The sequence below is a fragment of the Garra rufa genome, chromosome 23 (assembly GCF_049309525.1).
Source record: "Garra rufa chromosome 23, GarRuf1.0, whole genome shotgun sequence".
In the NCBI taxonomy this organism is placed as follows: Eukaryota; Metazoa; Chordata; class Actinopteri; order Cypriniformes; family Cyprinidae; genus Garra; species Garra rufa.
Window position 1 is genome coordinate 35619475 of NC_133383.1, and position 23783 is coordinate 35643257.

At 38.5% G+C, this 23783-nt stretch overlaps 1 protein-coding gene across 1 annotated transcript in view; it reads right to left on the reverse strand.

Moving 5' to 3' along the window:
- The window catches only part of osbp2a (oxysterol binding protein 2a), a 33310-nt gene extending 10769 nt beyond the window's left edge, over positions 1-22541 (reverse strand). The window contains exons 1-9 of the mRNA XM_073830006.1: positions 22210-22541; positions 19030-19235; positions 5599-5849; positions 4973-5141; positions 3869-3992; positions 3360-3426; positions 3113-3241; positions 1405-1650; positions 464-584 (exon numbers count right to left, since the gene is read on the reverse strand). Coding sequence (XP_073686107.1) covers positions 464-584; positions 1405-1650; positions 3113-3241; positions 3360-3426; positions 3869-3992; positions 4973-5141; positions 5599-5849; positions 19030-19235; positions 22210-22367 — 1471 coding nt within the window. The 5' untranslated portion in view covers positions 22368-22541. The remainder of the gene's footprint in view (positions 1-463; positions 585-1404; positions 1651-3112; positions 3242-3359; positions 3427-3868; positions 3993-4972; positions 5142-5598; positions 5850-19029; positions 19236-22209) is intronic.
- Positions 22542-23783: the final 1242 nt, after the last annotated feature.

Genomic DNA, 23783 nt, shown 5'->3' on the forward strand with positions numbered 1-23783 from the left:
ATTCGCTCTTAAAATATCTCAAAGCTGCAGGGAGATCTGCAATAAACATCAGTATAAAAGGCTCTATAAAAATAGAAACCATTTCACAAATGAAATTTTCCTTTGAAGTAATATTTACCTGGAAGCAGCACAGCTATCCAGACACTTTGCATCTGTGTAAAGTGAATCTAGGTAACTAGTGTTTTTTTCAATACTAGCCTATGGTATTCAAAATGGTGTTCAGATTTTTTTTTTTTTTTTTTAAATGTATTTTTAGGTCTAAGTTTCCTTAACATTTTATTTTTAAAAAAGTGCAAATTTGATTGAATATACTGTATATAAATACACACACAGTGAAACATCACTAGAAGTTAGTCAATAGTCTAAAAGGAGCCATGACTTATGGATTTCGTATCTGTATCTGTGTCTGTGTGTAATGATGTGAATGTCCTCTAAAAATGACTCATAGCTCATGATGCATCACCTAGTGGCATGATAGAAATGTATTTCCCACGAAATTTGCTGTCAATGGTGATCTCCTGCCACAGGGTCCAGCCTCTCTGTGAAATCACATGGTGGGCAGCCGCTGGAGGGTGATGACATATCTGAGAGAAAGAGTGAGAGAATATGTCACACAATCACTGACTACATTAAATGCATTAACTATAACTTTAAAGGAGGCATCAGATGTAAAATTCACTTTTACATCGTGTTCGCATATAAATGTGTCTTAGCAGTGTGTGGACACAAGCACCCTACAATAAAAAAAATTCAATTTGCTTCTTTTTTTTAATCTCCAAAAAACCTAAACTGTCTCAGTTATCAAGCTGTTTGGATTTTCTGAGCAATATGATGGTCATATTGCTCAGGCCCTGCCCACTACAGCTGACACACTGTCTTGTATTAGCATAATCCCACCCTCAGCCAGTTGAATGCTTTCCGCCATTTTCTCTGCACTTGAGCAGCTGTATCGACAACAACTCTCGTAAGCAATGCAGGTGTTTTGTATTTGGATGTAAAAGTGAACATACAAGTCTTTATTTTCTCCTGACAGCAGAGACACTGAGGACGCAGTGGATTGGTTTTGTTTTTGATGGTAACGCGCCACCGAATACACAAAAAACAGAACAAGGGGTGGGGTGAGTGGTAGCTCATTAGCATTTAAAGAGCCATGCACCAAAACCGCTCGCTATGAACAGAGCTGTTTTTGACAAGCTAAAAAAAGGTGTTGTTTTACACAAGCATTGTGGCATTATAAACAAAGTACGTTGCAGAAATTTCATGAAGACCCTGAAGAATTGGAAAATGGCCATCCGATGTCCACTTTAATTAGCTTTTTATTAGCTATAAATAAATAGGTAAGTAAAATATGTTATATATATATTTAATCATATTAATACACACTACCAGCATGTAGTTTCATACCTGTTCACAGATAGAGCGGTATCCATACTCCTCCACACGGTCCAGCTCATAGGTCTCTCCCAGCAAGGGGTTGAAGGGTTTTCCTGTGCGGTGGACGGTGGTTGAATAGGACGAGACGGAGAATGCGGCCACCAGACACATCTGCTCCAGAGGGGAGTCACAGCGTGCCGCCCGGTCCAGGAGCTCGCTGTATTCAAGATCCTCTGTCAAACGCTGCAGCATTGATAACGGCTCGTTGAAGTTCACCTGGAAGTGAGGATTCAGACACACACAGATCAATGACAAGATTCAGGTAATGAAGATGAGAGAATATAAAGGAATAGTTCACCCAAAATTTCAATTAGCTAAAAGTTTTCACACACACAGTTTAGGGGTGTGTTCACACTAGTCATGTTTGCTTCGATTAAAATGAACGCTTGCAATTGCTCTGTTAGTGCGGTTCCTTTGAGTAAGTGTAAACGCTGTCATCGGAACCCTCGTGCGCACCAAGCAAGTGGACCAAGGCCGCTAAAAAGATGGGTCTAAATTCACTCTGGTGCGGTTCGAATGAAATATGAACGCAACACAGACCAAATACTTCTTAACAAACCAAAAACAGGAAGTAATGACAAGATGCAACGCTATGCAACATGATTTTAAAAAGGGAACACTTCACGCCGATTTAAGTCAAACGCACCTATTTTTTTTGTTTGGAGTGTTCAGTGATTTCCAAGCTTCAATCAACCCGGCCAAACAGGTTGTGAACATATCATTATGCCTTAAGTTTCAGTATCTTTAGGTTCGCTGTTAAAAATGGCAGTGTGAATGCTAAGCAGAACAGAACCAAATGTATTATTTTCCTTTTTGGTCCAGACCAAATGAACCAAACAAACCGAACAACAAGTGTAAACACACCCTAGAAGTCTCTATCAGAACAGATTTGAAGAAATTTTGCATTACATCACTTGCTCACCAATGGATCCTCTGCAGTGAATGGGTGCTGTCAGAATTAAAGTCCAAACTGATGATTAAAAACATCACAATAATCCACAAGTAATCCACACCACTCCAGTCCATCAATTAAAGGGATAGTTCACCCAAAAATTAAAATTGAATGTTTATCTGCTTACCCCCCGGGGAATCCAAGATGTAGGCGACTTTGTTTCTTCAGCAGAACACAAACAAAGATTTTTAACTCAAACTGTTGCTGTTGCAAACTGATGCGAGCCGCAGGGTTTAATTTGGATTTGTCTGTGCATGTTTTTGTTTTTTTTTACTTTAAAAGTTTGGTGCCTATTCACTGCTATTATATGACTAACAGACTGCAAAACACAAATCTTTGTGTTTGTGAAGAAACAAAGTCACCTACATCTTGGATGCCCTGGAGGTAAGCAGGTAAACATCAAATTTTCATTTTTGGGAGAACTATCCATATAATGTCAGTTTGTAAGAAACAAATCTATCATTATATCCATCACAAGATGTTATTAATGAACTGGAGTGGATTATTTGTTGATTTATCAGCTGTTTGGACTCTCATTCTGACGGAACCCATTCACTGCAAAGGATCCATTGGTGAGCAAATGACGTACTGCAAAATTTCTCCAAATCTGTTCAGACAAAGCCACAAACTTATCTACATTTTCAGCAAATTTAATTGCTGTGTGTATATAAAATCATTTAACCTTATCTTATTAAAAAAACATGCAAAATCTAACATTTCTCTTACAGGCATGGGGATCTTAGAAAGCTCCTTTCCGATGCAATTCTTCATAATGCTCCATAGGTTTAAAGAGTAATTCGGTTTATCTGGTATGCGACAGCGTCTGCCCCTGCGCAAGTAGCTACCAGAACCATCCTATATACACAGAAAAAAAACACTATAGTGAACAAACATCCTTATTAGGATCTTTAATGTTATTTGGCATGTGTGATTCTGTTTGAATATATTATTAATACACAAAAGCCCAACTCACATTGTCATCCTGGCTCCAATTACTGGATAAACTTCCACTGGTCATGCTCTGGTTACCGCTCAAGTGTCTGACACACACACACACACAAAAACACAAGTGAGGGCTGCTTCTTACTGTAAATATGTACTGTACTTACAAGCCACACTGGGAGACAATAATTTATTATTCAAGCATGGAATAGATAAACACTGTACAGATACTGAAAAACAATTTGTTGTGTGCAATATCTACAATAACATTACTTCAATTAGCATCCACTGCCCACTTGTACAAGAAGAGACCATCTCACCGACATGAAAACCACAATTAATTTTGCTTTTAAGCACCACTTAAGTACAGATACATCCAAAATCGATGACACCTAAAAAAATATTTAAATAATAGTCTGGCGGTCTTAGCACATGATTTATTATTAAGAGATATAGCTAAAATTAGTGTAAATTGTGAAGAATAAGATTAACCTAAGTAATCTTGTTATTTGCTATTATATGATCTTCATATATGTGAACCTGTGTTGTGAGTGGTCGTCTGCAGGCACTGTGATGAAGGCCGGAGAATCTTCCATGGCATCAAAGAACTCTATGTCTTCATTCTCTTCACTGGATTCTCCCTCCGGTGTTCCCTCTGCACCTTCTGAAGATCAACACATGGAAATCTCATTTAATGAAAGGTCAGATTTATATAACATTTTTATTACATTTGAATAAAATTGAGTGTTGCATTTTAAGCCTGGTCTATAATAACATGCATAGAGCATAATATTTAGAAACTTACACATTTAATTATGCTGCTTTGCATGGCAAAACCATTCAAATAAAATGTTAATTATAAATGTATTTTTACTTATTAATATTACTATAATAATATTTTACTAATTGATACCGTAGCATGTTTACATTAATAGTATGAAATATTATTGTAATATAAAATAGCTGTTTTCTATTTTAATATATTTTCAAAATCTAGTTTATTCCTGTGATGCAAAACTGAACCATTACTGAAGTCTTCAGTGTCACATGATCCTTCAGAAATCATTCTTATATGCTGGTTTGCTGTTCAAGATTTTTTTAATCAAAATCAACTGTTGTGCTGTTTAATATTTTTGTTAATGTTTTTTTTAAGAAGTATCTTCTGGTCACCAAGTCTGCTCATTTATTTGATCCAAAGTACAGCAAAAACAGTAAAATTTTTAAATATTTTTATTATTTAAAATAACTGTTTTCTATCTGAATATATTTTAAAATGTAATTTATTCCTGTGATCAAAGCAAAACACGTGGACACAGTTATTTTTGTGTTTGACCTTATTGAATATGCATTAGTAAGAGTTTCCCTTTCAGACTCAAAATGTCTGGAAAGAGAGTATTAAAACGAACTAAGCAACGTGATTTACTAACATTTGCGCTTGTCAAATTACTTCTGCATTATTTTTCGCCTAAAAAAAGCATGTTTTAAAGCAGGCGGCAATTTGGGATGCTTTTGGTAGAGCGTGCTTTTATCAAATTGCGCTCTAAAACTAATTTGGCCTGTTTAGTAAATCTGGCCCTTAGACATTCTGCAAAACATCTAGCTTGTCCTCCAAAGATTAAAAAAAAAACTATCAAAAAGCCTCACTATTGTGTGTGCTGGGCGATTCTCTCCAGGCTCTCTCCAGACTGTTGTGTTGTTTGGCTAGCTGTTCGATAGTCTCCTCCAGGTGGTGGCGCTGTTCTCTCTCATACTGCAGAGCGCGCTGCCACCGCCGGCTGTGTGCCTCCGCTAGATCCACAAAGTCCTGGCAGGCCTGATCCAAAAACCAACCCAATCATTCAGATTCATCATTTATTTTATGCTACAGATTCTGCCATTTTTAAAGATAAAATGTGACCCTGGACCACAAAACCAGTCATTAGGGTCAATTTTTCGAAATTGAGATTTATTCATCATCTGAAAGCTGAATAAATAAGGTTAGGATAGGACAATATTTGAAAATCTGGAATCTGAAGGTGCAAGAAAATCTAAATATTGAGAAAATTATTTTAAAGTTGTCCAAATTAAGTTCTTAGCAATGCGTATTACTAATCAAAATATCTTCATGGAACATGATATAATTATCCTAATGATTTTTGGCATAAAAGAAAAATCGATCATTTTGACACATACAATGCATTGTTGGCTACTGTTACAAATATACCAATGCTACTTATGACTAGTTTTGTGGTCCAGTTTAATATGCAGACTATAACTATATTCAAACTCACATTGATCATAGCATTGGAAGTGATGCGGAGGAGAGTGGCTCGCTCGTTGACTGTCTTTAGTTTATCGGCGCCGTCGGTGGGGGTGCGCAGGTCCTCCAGTTCACTGAGGGAGCGCTGGAGTGCGGCGCCGTGCTTCCCTATGAGCTCGTTGCAGGTGCTGAGGTCTTCAAGCTTGCTGGCCAGAGTCTTGAGCGCCCCCTGGATCAGAGCACGATCAGGCTGGGCTAGTGGACCCTCGTCACCGGAGTCATCTGCAGAAAGGTAAATGGAGATATAGACACCAAATGAGATGATGTTATTCATAATTGATGTTATACCTTATTCTTCAATGCGGAAGTGAACCAATGGGCGAGACTTCTGGTTCATTAGCCACTATAGGGAAATGGCGAGACTAAGAACAACATGCAGTAAACAGTAAAACTGTTTGCACTACAAAACAGTGTGTTTATAATTAAGATACATTAAAATAAAATGGAAGGACACGCCAATTTGCAATATCAAGCAGCAAAACCAGCTGTTTTGTACAGCTAAAAATAGTTGGACGTGGATGAAACCGGAAGCCAGACCCATAAAATTTACAAATGGCCACACCCACTCTTATGGGAAAAATAAGGTGGATATCTGAAGAAAATCTGTTTTTTTATTTGACATCAGTGAAATCAATACGTGTCAATACATATTTGTCTTTCCAAATAAGTTACAATAGCTAAAAACCCGAGGAAAAAAACAAAACAAACAATTGAACACATATTCAGCAAAGCATATACACTTGACATGCTCTTAATTACCAAAGAAAATAAACAAATCCTGTGAAAAACATGACTCACAATGAAAGAGCTGAAAGATGAGAGATCGAAAAACAAGCTATAACAGCAGGCTTGCGATTGCGTTTTTACATCACATTCACTTTTGTTCATACTATCGGGTAGGTTTAAGTGTAGTGCAGATGGTACGTTATTTTAAAACATCACAGAGTATTAGAGTTATAGTGCCACTTAACACATTTCAAGTCAGAACTGCGGTGACATATACAAAACCAATGTCACATAAAACGTACCATATGTACGTTCATCTGTTCCGGGGGAAAAACAAACTTTTAAACAAACTCCTTTAGTGCCACTCAGTGTTTGTTTTTGTTGGAAACTGCAGTGATATGTACTTATTGGTACATATTTTGCATCCAATAATAAGTGCCTCACATGGCTCCAGGGGTATTACATAAAGGGCTCCTGTAGTGAACCGATGCATTTTTGTGAGAAAAATATCCATATTTAAATCGTAATAATCACTTGGCTTGAGCCAAGTTGTACATGTGTCACGGTCCATGCATCTGTCGTGTTTTCCTTGTCTTGTGATCATGTGTTGTCTGTGTTGTTACGTCATGCTCATCAGCGCGGCTGCCAATCAGTCCCCCACAGGTGTTCCACATTATCTCCGGCTATTTATACTTACCTCATTTTCATCTCCTCTGTCGATAGTTCATTATGGATGTGGTTCGTGTCGGATTGTCTTGGTCCTGTTTCGTCTTCGTGGATGTGTATTTCGTCTGTGTTCGTTTCTGGATTACTTCACCATCACGGGATCATCACGCCACGTCACCGCCAGCCAGGAGTTTGTTCACCTTGTCTGTCATTCAATAAATATTTGTTATAACTGCAATTGCTTCCTCCACTCTCTCTGCACCGTCACAGAACTATCGACCACAAATGGAAGCAGCAGGATCCACCCGTCTCACCGCTGAGGAATGTTTGCTGTCCTGTATCTCTCGGCTGGAAGCCCAGGAGAAGAGCTCAGCGGACACGGGATCGGCCGTTCGAGCTCTTGTGACACAGGTGTCCGAGCTGACCCAGCGAATGCAACAGATGCAACTCCCCGCTGCGCCGCCCACGCCACCCATGCCGCCCGCTCCGGTTCCCCTTCCTGGACCATCTGGGGCTTTCCATCAGCCGGAGCCCCGCCTTCCCCCACCGGAGCTGTACAGTGGTGAGCCGAACTTCTGCCGGGCTTTCCTTCCCTAGTGAGGAAAGCAAGGTGGCGTTCGCGCTCACCCTGTTAACGGGGAAGGCGGCCCTTTGGGGCACGGCGGTGTGGGAAAACCAGGACCCGTGTTGTGCCTCGTTCTCGGCACTCTCCGCCGAGATGAAAAGGGTGTTCGACCGCGCGGCCACCGGGAGGGAGGCTGCGCGGAGACTGACGGACCGCAAACAGGGGGAGAGGTCCGTTTCTGACTATTCGATCGAGTTTCGCACCCTGGCGGCGGAGTGTCGATGGAACGAGGAGGCGCAGTGGGACATGTTCCTGCATGGGCTGGCTGATCGCGTCCAACAGGAGATCTACGCCCTGGATTTGCCCGCAGACCTCAACGGCCTTATCGATCTGGCACTGCGGGTGGACGCTCAACTCTCCCGAGCCGAGCGGCGGTGGTTACCCGCTTTGCTTCCCCCTGGGGAGGGACTCCCATCTCGAGCCAGCGGCAGAGACGCGGTCAGCCCAGTTGACGATCACGAGCCCATGCAGGTGGGTCGGGCTCGGCTTACTTGGGAGGAGAGGGAGAGGCGGAGGTCCCGGGGGCTTTGCCTGTACTGTGGGGCAGCGGGGCACTTCGCCTTTAGCTGCCCGGTAAAAGGGCCAGCCCGGCAGTAAATGTGAGGCTACTGTCGGGTGGGATCTCCGCTACCAAGTCCTCGTCCAGCTCTACCTCCACCCTCCTTCCGGTTAGGCTTAGATGGCATCATCACGACATCCACTGCACTGCACTACTGGATTCGGGGGCGGAGGGTAATTTTATGGATTTTTCTTTTGCACATCAACATCATGTTCCCCTCCTTCCCCTCAGTAGTTCCATCGCCGTCCACGCACTCAATGGTCAGACTCTTCCCACCATCACCACCATCTCGGAACCCGTCACTCTCACGGTGTCCGGCAACCACCGTGAGAGTATTTCCTTCTACATCCTGGACTCCCCCCATGCACCCGTTGTTTTAGGACATCCCTGGCTCATCAAACACAACCCATGGATTGATTGGCAGCTTAAGTCGGTGTCTGAGTGGAGCATTAAATGTCATGAGTCCTGTCTTGTGTCTGCTTGTCCGTCTGTTTCTGGTTCTGTGTTGCAGGAAAAGGCGACGGATCTGTGTAACGTGCCCGCGGAGTACCTCGACCTGAAGGAAGTGTTCAGTAAGTCTAGGGCTGCTTCTCTCCCTCCTCATCGTCCCTATGACTGTGCTATAGATTTACTGCCAGGTACGTCTCCGCCTAAGGGCAAATTATATTCACTTTCTACTCCTGAAAGAGAGGCTATGGAGAAATACATTTCTGATTCTCTAGCAGCCGGGTTCATTCGACCCTCCTCTTCACCAGCGGGGGCGGGGTTCTTTTTTGTGGGGAAGAAAGACAGGTCTCTGCGACCTTGTATTGACTACCGAGGGCTGAACAATATCACAATATAACAATCTCAAAGGCCGCTTCGTTTCGGCCCCTATCCTGGTTACCCCTGATCCATCACGTCAGTTCGTGGTGGAGGTCGACGTGTCAGAGGTGGGGGTAGGGGCAGTGCTTTCCCAGCGCTCACCCTTGGACAACAAGATGCATCCCTGCGCGTTTTTCTCACATCGTATGTCGGCAGCTGAATCAAATTATGATATTGGTAATAGAGAGCTGTTGGCAGTCAAACATGCATTGGAAGAATGGCGTCACTGGTTGGAAGGGTCGGGGGTACCTTTTATCGTTTGGACCGACCACAAGAACCTTGAATACATTAGAACCGCCAAAAGACTGAACTCTAGGCAGGCTCGGTGGGCTCTTTTTTTCGGACGCTTTGACTTTACTCTTTCGTACCGCCCGGGTTCTAAAAACGTCAAACCCGATTCTTTGTCTCGTATTTTTGACTGCTCCGATCGCCCGTCCACTCCCGAGGGTATTTTTCCCGAGACACTTATTGTCTCTGCCCTCAATTGGGAGGTCGAATCGAAGGTTAAGACAGCCTTACATGGGGTAACGCCTCCGGCCGGTGGCCTACCTAACCGTTTGTTTGTGCCAGACAGTCTACGGTCCGAAGTTATCCAGTGGGGGCATTCTTCCAATGTGGCGTGTCATCCAGGGGTTAGTCGCACCTTACATTTGGTCAAGCAAAGATTCTGGTGGCCACTTATGGCTCGTGACGTCCGCAGTTTTGTTTTGGCTTGTTCAGTTTGTGCCACTGGTAAGACCTCTAACAGACCCCCAGACGGGCTCCTTCAACCGCTGCCAATCCCTTCGAGACCCTGGTCCCACATCACGCTAGATTTTGTTACCGCCCTCCCACCCTCTCAGGGTAACACGGTAGTTTTGACCGTGGTGGACCGGTTCTCGAATGCATTCATTTCATTCCCTTGCCCAAATTACCCTCAGCCAAGGAGACAGCGTTGACAGTCGTGGACCACGTCTTTCGGTTACATGGCCTCCCGACAGACGTGGTCTCCGACAGAGGACCCCAGTTTGTGTCCAAATTTACGAGTTTTGTAAGCTTCTGGGGGCCACTGTTAGTCTCTCTTCGGGGTTCCATCCTCAAAGCAATGGGCAAACTGAGAGAGCCAACCAGGATTTGGAGAGAGCGTTACGATGTATGGTAGCTAGGAATCCTTCCTCCTGGAGCCAACAGCTTTCGATGGTGGAGTACGCCCACAATTCCTTACAAGTATCATCCACGGGCCTATCCCCATTTGAATGTAGTGTAGGGTACCAGCCACCAATTTTTCCCAGTCTGGAATCCGAAGTCGCGGTCCCCTCTGCCCACGCCTTTGTCCAGAGGTGCCATCGCACTTGGACTAGAGCCCGTGAGACTCTGCTCCAAGTGGGAGCGCGCACTAAGGCTAAAGCCGATCGCCACCGGTCTAAGCCTCCCGTATACGTAGTCGGTTCCAAAGTGTGGCTTTCTACTAAGAACATTCCTCTGCGTTCCGTCTCGAATAAGCTTGCTCCCAAATTTATTGGCCCATTTTCTGTCACCAAGATCATTAGTCCGGTGGCAGTCCGCCTCAAACTCCCTCCAGTGTACAGGAGAATTCATCCCGTGTTCCATGTTTCCAAAATTAAGACCGTTTTTTTTTGCACTAATTAATCCGCCTGCTCCGGTTCCCCCACCGCCGCGGCTCGTAGACGGGGAACCTACTTATTCGGTCAACCGCATTCTGGACTCTAGACGGAGGGGACGCGGATTTCAGTACTTGGTGGACTGGGAAGGTTACGGTCCGGAGGAGATAAGTTGGGTGCCGGCCAGAGACATTCTGGATCACTCCCTTATTGATGAATTTAATCTACAGGTACAGGAGTCTGGGAACGTCAGGAGACGTTCTTAGGAGAGGGGGTACTGTCACGGTCCATGCATCTGTCGTGTTTTCCTTGTCTTGTGATCATGTGTTGTCTGTGTTGTTACGTCATGCTCATCAGCGCGGCTGCCAATCAGTCCCCCACAGGTGTTCCAAATTATCTCCGGCTATTTATACTCACCTCATTTTCATCTCCTCTGTCGATAGTTCATTCTGGATGTGGTTCGTGTCGGATTGTCTTGGTCGTGTTTCGTCTTCGTGGATGTGTATTTCGTCTGTGTTCGTTTCTGGATTACTTCACCATCACGGGATCATCACGCCACGTCACCGCCAGCCAGGAGTTTGTTCACCTTGTCTGTCATTCAATAAATATTTGTTATAACTGCAATTGCTTCCTCCACTCTCTCTGCACCGTCACCACATGGAAGTCCAGTGAGTCTCGCACAAACCAACATTTGTTTACAAGAGCAAAGGAAGCAAAGTATACTTACTTTAGCAAAAACCAGTCTCCTCTTGGCTTATATCGAAATCCTCCAACATTTCTCTTTACAAATCCTCGTTTTGTACATCTAAGTTGTGGCTGTTGTTTAGTTTTGATCTTGTCATGGTGCGTTTGCGTTCATCGCTTTTGAGTGGCGCAAACTAGATTAAAGTGATTATTGCCTTTTAAATATGAATGTTTTTCTTACAAAAATGCATTGATGAACTACATCCGCCTAGAGCTGTGTGAGACAGTTTTTTATGGATGGATGAACTTTATTAGACTTGTGATTGATGAAGAGAAACACCCACCCATGCCATTCTAAAGCTTAAAAATGCCAGGATCATTTTTAATATAACTCTGATAACATTCGTCTGAAAGAAGAAAGTCATATACACCTATGATGCCTGGAGGGTGAGTAAATAATGGGATAATTTTCAATTTTGGGTGAACCAACCCTTTAACATGCTAATTTTGACAGCACTACTAAATATAGAACTGTCTTTATATTTTAGAAAGGAGGATTGTTATATTTGGGAGTACTTGGCATTCGAAAGTTTGAAACCCCCGACCACAGACGTCCACTATAATGTGCGCTTTGTTTATATTTTGCAAACTAAAGGACAATTCAAAATGATTCCTGTGATGAACTAAAAAAGTATGGCACATTCTTTTAAATAAGTGAAGTTATTATGTGTTATGATGTTCTCCAGCCAACAGAGATGGTCAAATTTGCTGCAGCGCTGCAAGCTGATCTAAGACAACTTTATAAATAGCACAAATGCACACAGACGCACTGCTGGAGGGGTCTGACGTGACAGCTGAGAACCGAAACTGTCCTTTTGTGGAGGTTTTTTTCCATTACAAGCATATTTTCCAGCCAGGCTTTAAATGGATGCTGTAAAATGACCACAGAGATGGACACAAGCCGTAATGGGAGGAGATGCCCGTCGGAGAGAGAGAGAGAGAGAGAGAGAGATAATATGTTCAAACAGAAAGAATGCAATCAGAGGGAGACAGATCCAGATTTAGATGTCATTATAGAGATGAAGGACATTACAATTGAATGTGGGCAGTAGGCAACGGTATGAGCGAGTGTGAAAGAGAGGCGTCATAATAACCAGCAACCCATTCAAAAAACACCACATTTCTGTGAATGAACACGGTTACCATGGAAACAAGGTCCCACGCAATTGGGAGGACGGCTATTTTTAGAAGCTATAAGGAGAATGAAAAAAAAAACAACACGGTCTAATGCGTCTCGCTTTGCCTGCTCTCTCACACAACATGGCCATCACTCACTGGAAAATAGACGAGAACAGTTTGTAAATTGCATCTTGTGTGACGAAAGACTTTTTTTGGAAGCACTTGCTTGTGTGAGCCTGAGGCAGTTACACAAGGAGAGGAGCAGTCCACATGCTGGCACACTGGTAACTGAAACTCACTCAATCAGAGATGAGATAAAAGGGTAGAAAAACAACCTTTGAATGACCTGTGTTGAATGAAATATGTTACATCTGAAAAAAAATTTTGTATCACAGTTCCAACAACAATATGAACCACGCAACAGATTACAACACTGATAATAATAAATGTTTCTTGAGCATAAATCAGCATATAAGAATGATTTCTGAAGAATAATGTGACAACAAAGACTGTAGTAATGATGCTGAAAATATAGCTTTGACCACAATAAACTACATTTTAAAATATATTAAAATAGAGAACCATTATTTTAAATTGCAATAATATTTCACAATATTACAGTTTTTACTGCATTTTAATAATAATGTCAAATAAATGCAGCCGAGGTGAGAATATGAAAATGTTAAAAAATTCTTAAACATTGTTTGTGTAATTAATCATGCAAAATAACTAATAATATATTAATAATAATGTATTAATAAAACTCAACAAAAATTTAAATTGCAATTATTTACATAGCAACTTTTCATAATTTATTACTGAATAATAACATTTAATATTATTAGTAATAATAAAGTTTTCTTATTTGTTTTTCCATCATAGCATTATGATTATTTATTGTGCCAAAAAGCCGGAAAAAACATTTACATAGGATACACAAGATATTGGTAAAGGAAAATAAGTCCATTTATTGTAATATTGTACTACTAATAATAATAATACAATTGTTATTAAAATATTATTTTTTAAGTAATATTTACTGGAAAATTATTTACCAACATTTATTTACCAGAAAAATGTAAATACTACATTAAATATTACTAATTAAAAGCAAAAAAAATTATTGTTAAATTGTGTTCGTTTCATGATTTAAATTGATTAGACATGCTTTTTGATTCACATTTTTAAAATATTTTTAAACAGAATATAGAAAAAAAATATTTAACCTAGAAAAACCTAAAATTATTTACCAGAATTGATTTACTTGAAAATATATATCTAAATTGAATTTTACTAATCAAAAGCATTTCTAATTAACTGATTTTATTAAAAAAAAAAAAAAAAAAAAAAAATTTATATATATATATATATATATATATATATATATATATATATATATATATATAAATCAATTAATTAATTAAATTAAAATGGAATCCAGAAAATTAATGGAAAACAAAGAATTATTATTAATTATTGGTATAAATAAAACTGAATTTAAGAAAATATAAAACGTGTGTTATTTTGTAGGGCCTTAAAAATGTCATTTCCGTTAAACTTTTGATGAATTACTGTTAAATTGTGTAAGTTTCATGATTTCAATTAATTAGCCATGCCTTTTGATTCATTTTTTTATTTAACCATTAAAACAGTCTAAAAAAATGGAATCCACAAAATGTAAATTATTTACTAGAATTTATTTACCAGAAACATAAACACTAAATTAAATTAGCATTTCTAATTAGACATGCTTTTTGATTCATATTTTGTTTAATTTATTTGCTAGAAAAATGTAAATACTAAATTAAATTTTACTAATCAAAAAAATGTAATTAACGGATTTTATTTAATTAACTGTAATGTAATGTAATTAACAGATTTTTTAAAAATGTATATATTTAATAATAAAAAATATGATATTTAAAATGCATTAATTAATTTAATTAAACCATTAAAATGGAATCCAGGTATAAAAAAATTGGTAAAAACAAAACTGAATTCAAGAAAAAATAAAACATATTTTATAGGGCCCTAAAATGTAATTCTTTTAATAAATTACTGTTAAATTGTGTAAATTATGTGATTGAAAATTAATTAGAAATGCTTTTTGATTCTTTATTTTTTTTAACTATTAGCTATTAAAATAGAGTCTTAAAAAGTGTAACCCAGAAAAATTTACACACACACACAAAAAAAATGAAATTAGGAAAAAAATAAAACGTTTTTTATAGGGCCCTAGTAAGTCCAACAAAACAACTATTGCTAGAAACATTTTAAGGCTACGTTTCACTTGCGCATTTTCATTTTAAAACGCACAACTTTTGCTACAGTTACGCCTGTCGTTTACACTACTCCGGCGTTTTCAACCCTCAAAAACTGAGACTTTTTTAAAACATCGCAGACCCCATTTTAGTTAGAAAACTCAGAGTAAATGGACCAAAACGGAGACTTTTGAAAACAATGGTGTGGCTGCCCACACGTTCGATTCAATACTCTGCGTATCCTTGACGACCTTGTAAACAATAACATCACGCTCATTATGAATGGTCATGTGACATGCGTTTTCCATTGTGTAGTGTGGACAGAGAACGACGAGGATCGTTTTCAGTTTAAAACTCTGTTCATTTCATTTTAAACAGGGCCTTAGAGTAGCCTACTCTTGTTTAGTTCACACCAAATAATACACTAACTCTTCCTGTTAAAATAATCTTTGTTCAAGCTACTTTTTTACATTTGTTAGAAATTTTTGATCTAGATTTTTTTTACAGTGAGAATCAACTCAAGCCAAACCCATCATCTGCAAAGATTACATGATCGCTCCAACGCCAGCTTCAATCGTTCCACCCAAACGGTATCTAAGCGTCTTCAACCCAATCCAAGCAAAAGACAGCAATTTTCTGCTTGGCAAGAAAACAATCGGGGGAAAGTGGATTAGCGTGGATCTCTAGAGAGCAGAATCAAAGCGGAGAGAATGAGAACTCCGATGACCCACATACAGCTATTGTGCGCCCACGTCTGCTGCCAAAGGTACTCGACTGCCTCATCTTACATCAGACAGCCACATTTGCAGCCAGAGGGAGTCCTGAAGGTGGGATTCTAGGAGAATTAAAGACAGGCTCTCTCAACCTTGTTGGTAGGCGTACCAGGGAAAAGCACCAGCGCTGGAGAATCAATTAGAGATCACCTTCCTCTGACCTGGTGGAGATACACCAGTGACTCATCCCTGAAAAACCACACCTAACAGCAGATCGCAGAACATAAATAACAGGAAGGATCTTTGAAAACAAGCGACGTTTAAGTTCACTGGCTGTCTTACAATCCAATTTGTCCCATCAGGCTCTTTACTTTGTATCACAGATAATCTGATTTGCACCGAGTCGTGTTGTAAGTTTCTCACACTTGCAACGCAACTTTCAGACCAGACTCAAAGGAAGTTGAACATGGAGTATTTTACACCTAAAACAACAAACAAGTTACATTAGACATGTTTTGATTGATAGAGTAGCCACAATGTGCTTTAGAGTACCTATAAAAACTCATTCCTGTAACTGATCAAGCCACTGCATACAGAAGCAAAATTAATTTAGTACTAAAGCTATATTCAAGCATCTATAAACGGAATTTTGTATAAATGGCAATCAGACGTATGTATTCATCATTTGTCCTACCTTTTCTCCATGGGATTGAATCATTGATATACAAAGCAAGCAAAGCTTATTCAGTGAGGATGTTAAAATGTAGCGTTGCCTCTCTGTCTCCTCAGTCACCTTCCCAGCTTCCCTCCCATCCCTCTCGCTCCTGTTTTCCTTCTCACCCTCCCTCTTTCCCCTCTCATTCTCCAAACGGCACGGTGGGCGGACCTTATATGCTCGTCACTCCATTCAGCAGCACATGATATCATCCGAATGGGAAGGTGTGCAGCATGCAAATTAATCAGATTTGGCATCAATTTGTACAAGAAAGGAGACTCGTGTAAATGCATTACTTACATTAATACAATACTTAAATTAATATAAGACAGTAATTTGATTTCTCAAGCTACCAGGAGTAAGTTTTGTTTAAAAAAAAAATCCTAAAAGCTGAGATAAAAAGATATGCATTACATTATTTGTTTTTAGATACTGGTAGAGAAACAATGAAATCTATCTATTAAATGTAACACAAAAATAATAATACATTTAATACATAATGTTTATGAGGAAATAATAATTGCTTTGCATGTAATTGCACATTTATGGAAATGTAAATATATATACAAATAATCTGCAAAAATTCATAAACAATGCTACCCCCTAGTGGCACTTGCTTATAAAATGCAATGATTTTTTTTGTTTCTTGTTCATCACAAAAAATGTTTTTTTTTTTGCAATATACAGGGGAATTCCAGTTATTAATCATGACATGAAACAAATGTTTTATGTAGGAAATAATAAACAAACGTTTACATACATCTTGCAGAATCTTTAAAATGTTAATTACTTTACTAAAATGACAGGCTTCATACAAAATGCATGTTATTTTTTATTTAGTACTGACCTGAATAAGATATTACACATAAAAGATGTTTGCATATAGTCCACAAGAGAAAATAGTAGTTGAATTTATAATAAGTTCAAAAGTTTGAATAATCCACATCTGTTTTTTTTGTTTAGTGATAGTTATTCGTGAGTCCCATGTTTGTCCTGAACAGTAAAAACTGCCTGCTGTTCTTCAGAAAAAATCCCAGAGATCCATCTTTTCACACTGAGGACAACTGCTCCAGAAGGAAACACAATGCATTAAGAGCTGGAAGGTGAAAACTATAATAGTTGCATTTGAGTCCCTCACTTGTCCTCGGTGTGGAAAAATGGATCTCAAAATCATACAGTCATTGTTGGAAAGGGTTCAAATACACAAAAATGCTCAAAAACAAAAGAATTTGGGATCTTAAAGATTTTTCTGAAGTACTGCAGGCAGTTTTACTGTTCAGGACAAACAAAGGACTTATGAACAACTCAATCACCAAACAAACACAAAAAACAGCTGTGGATCATTCTGCTAACAACACAGTATTAAGAATCAAATGTTAACTTTTTAATAGGGTCATTTTTATAAATGTAACTAGTATTTTCTCTTGTGGACTATTATGTAAACCTCTTTTACGTGAAATATCTTATTCAGGTCAGTACTAAATACAAAATAACATGCATTTTGCATGATCCCTCTTATTTTGGTAAAATAATTGACATTTTGCAGATTCTGCAAGGTGTATGTATACTTTTGGCCTCAACTGTACATGTCAAATTAAACTGGTTGGTAAATCTGCAATAAAAAAATTATTTATATGTACCATGCACTGAGATTGAAGTGCTTTAAAACAGAAAATTAAATATTTTTTTTAGTTCTACTGCATGCAATAATAGAAGGTAAGAATGCCCACCTGTTTAAAAATAATGTACATGCCTGAGAAAAATTTATTATGACAATAAAAACAATAAAAAACACATTCTTTATGACCATTTTACAGATTTCAAAGGGAACCCCGGGTATTAAGAACAGTATGGCTTAATATAATGTGAATTATGTCTTTTACTGAAATTTGTAGTAGAAAACCCATAAAAGATTTACGTTATTTTAAAAAAACACATTGTTTTATACATATTTTGGACTATGAGGGGCACCATTATTTTGATGATGTGAAATGGTTGCTCTCAGTGAGATACCGGCGCTACCTGTTGCTCTTTTTACTGCAACACAACTCAGAAAATACATAATGCTTATACGATGACCACATTGCAAGGCTTTTGGTTGTCATTTTCAGCTGAAGGGCAATAAGAGAAGTGAGTAAGTCTTCACTGCTTTCCTAGCGATAAGAATAGGAGAAAAGAATAGGAAGATGTCTGTGGACGAATAAAACTTACTAAAGACCTGCGTCTTTGTTCTCTCCACTTTAGCCGTGATGCCTTTGAGGCTATTAGTAGACCACAGCTACCAAAGGAGCTTACAAACAGCAGAGACAAGAAACGCTAGATGCCATCCTGGCCACTGAAGCCACTGAAGGAGTTTCTCAGCGCGGATTTCACTCGATATCCAGAGCGTTTAGACTCCTTGTGGGGGATATCAATTGTACAGCATTTGGTTTAAGCCTATGCTTATATCCATCATTTCCTGTAAGCTCTTTCAGTAGCTGTGGTCATCGTATCAGTATTTTAATTTTCCGAGTTGTGTTGTGGTAAAAATAGCAACAGGTATTGCCATTAGCTCACAGAGTGCAACCATTTCACATAATCGAAATAATGGCGCTCCCTATAGTCCAAAATGTGGATTTTTTAAATAACGTATATCTTTAATGGGTTTTCTACTACATATTTCAGTAAGAGACATCATTCACGTTTTATTAAGCCATACAAGTCTTAAGTCTTCAAAACTGTGAAGTATGGAAATTATCTAGTGAGCAAAAACATCAAACTGCACCAATTTCTGGGATGCTTTTGATCGGCACTGTGACCCGTCACTGACCTGAATGTGGCATCATTTGAGTAGCGTATGCTTTGGCCTGCTGCAGAGCAGAAACCCAGCGCTGACACTCGCCTTCTGAATATGCCTTCAGGTGGTAGCTCCGCCCTCCACTCGTCAACACAAAGTGACAGGTGTCGCCCACCTCTATGTGCACCGTCGCCAAGGTTATCGTGCCTCGGCAGGTGTGTGCCATTTCTGCTTGAGTCCTAAAGACACATTTACATATACACAAACACACACCAACGTGGGTTTAGGAAGCAGCTAGCTGAAAGTCACAGATCCACAGCATCACAAACACACCCATATACTATTAATAGACTGACATATCAGCCAGACTGGTTAACTGGGCATTTGGAGATGCTTAACATAACTGTGTCAGTTCCAAAATGCACCAGCAGTCTTGTTAATAGTTAATGCCCATTTTCTGTGCAAACACTTGAGAAAATTTACAGATGAGAGTAATTATTGTGAATTTATTAGAGGGTTTGCACTTCCTCAGACAGTTTTTTTTTTTTTTGCACTTCTCTTTGATTTGGTATAACTTTTGTACTCCAAATGTTTTTCTCTGTCTGACCGATTACTACAGTCCAATTTACCATTTTCAGAAGCAATATTGAGCAAAATATGCGAGTTTCATTCATTTCAGTGGCATAGTTTATTTTCAGTGCCGCCAATATGACCAACTGATCATGCGTCATGAAAACCCTGTATTGTGAGTAATTGACCCTTTGCCGGGAGTTTGATTGACAGGCGATCTGACCAATCATAATGCCGAATCTGCCATTTTATCTGACAAATAAACCAGACATGAGAGTAGATTAACATCAGTGGACGTTAACTTGAAAATGGTGGGTATTGACACCTTTCCACAGTTGAAACAAGATACCTTCTGATGTTTATTTCCACAATACGGTATTTATTGTTAGAATTTCATAAAAAAAAAAAAAGACAAAATTAGAAAGCTGAGACTTTGTTTCATGCCAAAAGTCAGTTTCCACTTTGTTTCACAATGTATTTTTTACTGCGAGAGAACATGATATGTGCGGGTCTTTGCAAAGAGTCAATTATTCTTTAAAATAATTAACTTTTATTATTTTATCATTATGAGTTTTATTATTTGGAATAATTATTGTGTAAAGTAATAATTTATTTGTATTTTATTATTGAGTAAATAATTGAGTAAATATTTATTATTATTTTATCATTATGAGTGATTATGCTATAAAATTGACTTTTATTATTTTATTACTGTAAGTGAATTCAGGCATTTTATTGTGATAAATCATGCCGTAAATAATATTTTATTTTATTATAATAAGTGGATTTATTCATAAGTAATTATTGTTTAAAAATATAATATTTTATTATGAGAAACTTTATTATTGTGAGCAATTCATGTGTAAAATTATTGTATTTAATTTGTTATTGTGAATAATTACTAAGTAAAGAATAACTTATTAATATTAATAATTTTATTAATATTAGTAAAGTAACTATAGCAAATAATTATTGGGAAAAATATGTGTTTTTATTTTTTCATTATTTTGATTGAATTTGAATTTATTTTACTATTGTATTTATTGTAGAAAATAGTTTTACATCACTTTATAAGTCAATTTGTATATACATAATTTAAAAGATTAATATATGTGACCCTGGACCACAAAACCAGTCTTAAGTCGCTGGGGTTTGTTTGTAGCAATAGCCAAAAATACATTGCATGGTTCAAAATTATTGATTTTTCTTTTATGCCAAAAATCATTAGGAAATTAAGTAAAGATCATGTTCCATGAAGATTTTTTGTAAAATTCCTACTGTAAATGTATCAAAATGTAATTTTTGATTAGTAATATGCATTGTTAAGAACCCGATTTGGACAACTTTAAAGGTGATTTTCTCAGCATTTTGATTTTTTTGCACCCTCAGATTCCAGATATTCAAACAGATGTATCTCGGCCAAATATTGTCCAATCCTAACAAACCATACATCAATAGAAAGCTTATTTACTGAGCTTTTATATTATATATACATCTCAGTTTTGTAAAATTTAACCTTATGACTGGTTTTGTGGTCCAGGGTCACATATACGCTTTCCTTTGCTGTATGGTTTGTTATGGAAGGACAATATTCGTGGAGAGATACAACTATTTACAAATCTGGAATATGAGGGTGCAAAAAAATCTAAATATTAAGAAAATTGCCTTTCAAGTTGTTCAAATGAAGTTCTTAGCTATGCATATTACTAATTCAAAATTAATTTTGGATATATTTACAATGGGAAATAATTTAATAACACATAATTTTGACCCATGCAATGTATTTTTCCACAAAAATACCTGTGCTACTGGTTTTGTGGTCCAGGGTCAGACTTTATTTACTCATATCTGTCTCTGACTCATATCTTTATTTACATTTTATACCTCTTCTAGAACCGAACCACCATTGTCGTCATCCACTTAAAAATGCCGATGAAATACAACATTTAGGCTGCAATAAATGACTGCAGGATTTCCAGAAGTCCAAGACTGCTGAATATCAAATTCACACTAAATCCACATACACTGCAGTATAGCAAGCTAACATTTACAGCTGCTTTCAAAAAGCCTCTGAAGGGTACAGAAGCAATTATCATGAGAGAGTAAGAACACTAATAATATTCAAAACAGAATATGCTAAACACACATCAAAATCAGGCATTTTTATCTCAGGGAAACAGAACGTCCCAAAGGTCTCTAATGAAATGAAAGCAAATTTAAGAACATTTAACTGCATTATACAAACTGATGCTCTTGCTTCCACTGAAGCACAGTATGTTCATGCTTGAGAACAGGATAACCAGGTTTTACACAAACTTTGTGAAGATATATTTTGTATTCACTGAGAAAGTATATATTAAATAGTGTTTCTCGGTAAGGCCCTTGAAGAAGGGTGGAAACTTGATCTAGGCTAGATGCTTCAGATGTCCCCATTACTAATTATAAACAGGACAAGAGAGGCATTGTTGCAGCATGGACAGCTAAGACTTGTGGTTAAATATGTCAATGGTCCCTACAGATGCCAGCACGTTTTTAATTAAAACTTCTGAGCAACCCCTATCCCAAATAAGGTCAAATAACGTACCGCGGGTGAAAAGGGTGACACAGCAAAGTCATGCGCCAAACGAAACGCAGTGCACGTACCTGTAGTAGGACAGGAGGCCGTTGCTCAGGACGAACCAGCGGCGCTGGTAACCCTTCAGGTAGTTGGTCCATTTAAAGAGCCATCCTTTATAAGTGTCCGGGCCGGGACCCTGCACACCTGAAGGGGACGGAAGGGTCCGCACCACCAGTTCGGTCATGTTGACCGCTGGATACGAGTGCTGCTGCTGTCTTGTCCCACCGCTGTGGATCACGCGTCAGACACCTGCCTGCCCTCCTCCCAGTAACCTCGCGAGTCTCTTCGCATGTATGCAACACGTTTAGGGCATGAGCGAGGAGTCAAATTTGCGGTCACAGCGAAGAGAGGCGGCGCTTCTGAGAGATGTGATGGAAAACTGATGCTGCTGGGGGAAACACAGTGGATGACGTAGATGCAAAGCGGACGCACAGATTGCTCAGAATCTGCCATATGATATAAAGACATTAGAGAGGAGAACGGATGCGAGGATGCACAGGCTTTTAAAAGCTAAAGTATGCATCCCGAGATAAGCTGTGCATGAGTGCAGCGGGGCTGCATCTGATATCGATTAGATGCTTGATCCTTGCATTATGGCATTTCGTGCTGCAAAGTCATGCGGTGTTTTTCCTCTCCGTTTTATACTTGCATTACTGAAGTGATGTCTTAAACGCAGTGGGCTGTACTATTCACAAGATGGCGCCACAGTGAATGATAGTGTCTGTCTTTATTATTTACTCTGGAATACAACAGGAGAATTTTTAAGGATCTTCTCTCAGCTTCTTTCTGTTTTACTCAAGTAACCAAAACAGAATAAAATTAGCTTACATAAAATGTGCTATATATCAAGTCTTCTGAAGCCATATAGCATTGTGGGAAGTAGGGCTGCTCGATTTTGGCAAAAATCATAATCACGATTATTTTGGTCAATATTGTAATCACGATTATTTAAACGATTATGACAGGCTCCAAAACTTTACACAGTGATTAATTTAAAGATAGCAATACAGCTAGAAAAAGATACAAATAAAACAAACAGTGCTTTAAAAATACTGAATACTTTTATGCAAGTCTAAAGTAGTCTAACAATACTACAGAAATTGAATTTGAATGTAAAATAAAACATGTCTTCACTCTAATAGTTAAACACGCTTTGTTTCTTATTAAAACTAAAAACGTCCTTCATTCAAGAGCAGTGAGTGATGTTTCTTGTATAAAACGTATTTTTACGTTTTATTCATATTAGGCACAGAGACGACAGAAGGAATATTATGTGTTGCCGCTTTAACCACACGGATCCATTATACTGTTACGCACGGATTTTCATTCTCAACTGTTTATGTTCATTTAAGACATAACTGACAAGAGTTTACATGAATAATCACCAAGCCCCTCATTTTGAAATATTTTTGCGTGTATTTGACCGTTTAGGCGCGTACCTTGAGCTAAAAGATATCTTCACATGTCCGTGTTCCGCTCCGTCTCTGAGCGCATTAACAAAGGACAGCGCAAGTTTTCTTACGTGCTATTAAAAACACAACATCAAAGAAACATTAATAAATCAATCACGTCCCATTTTATGAAAGCCACCTTACATGAT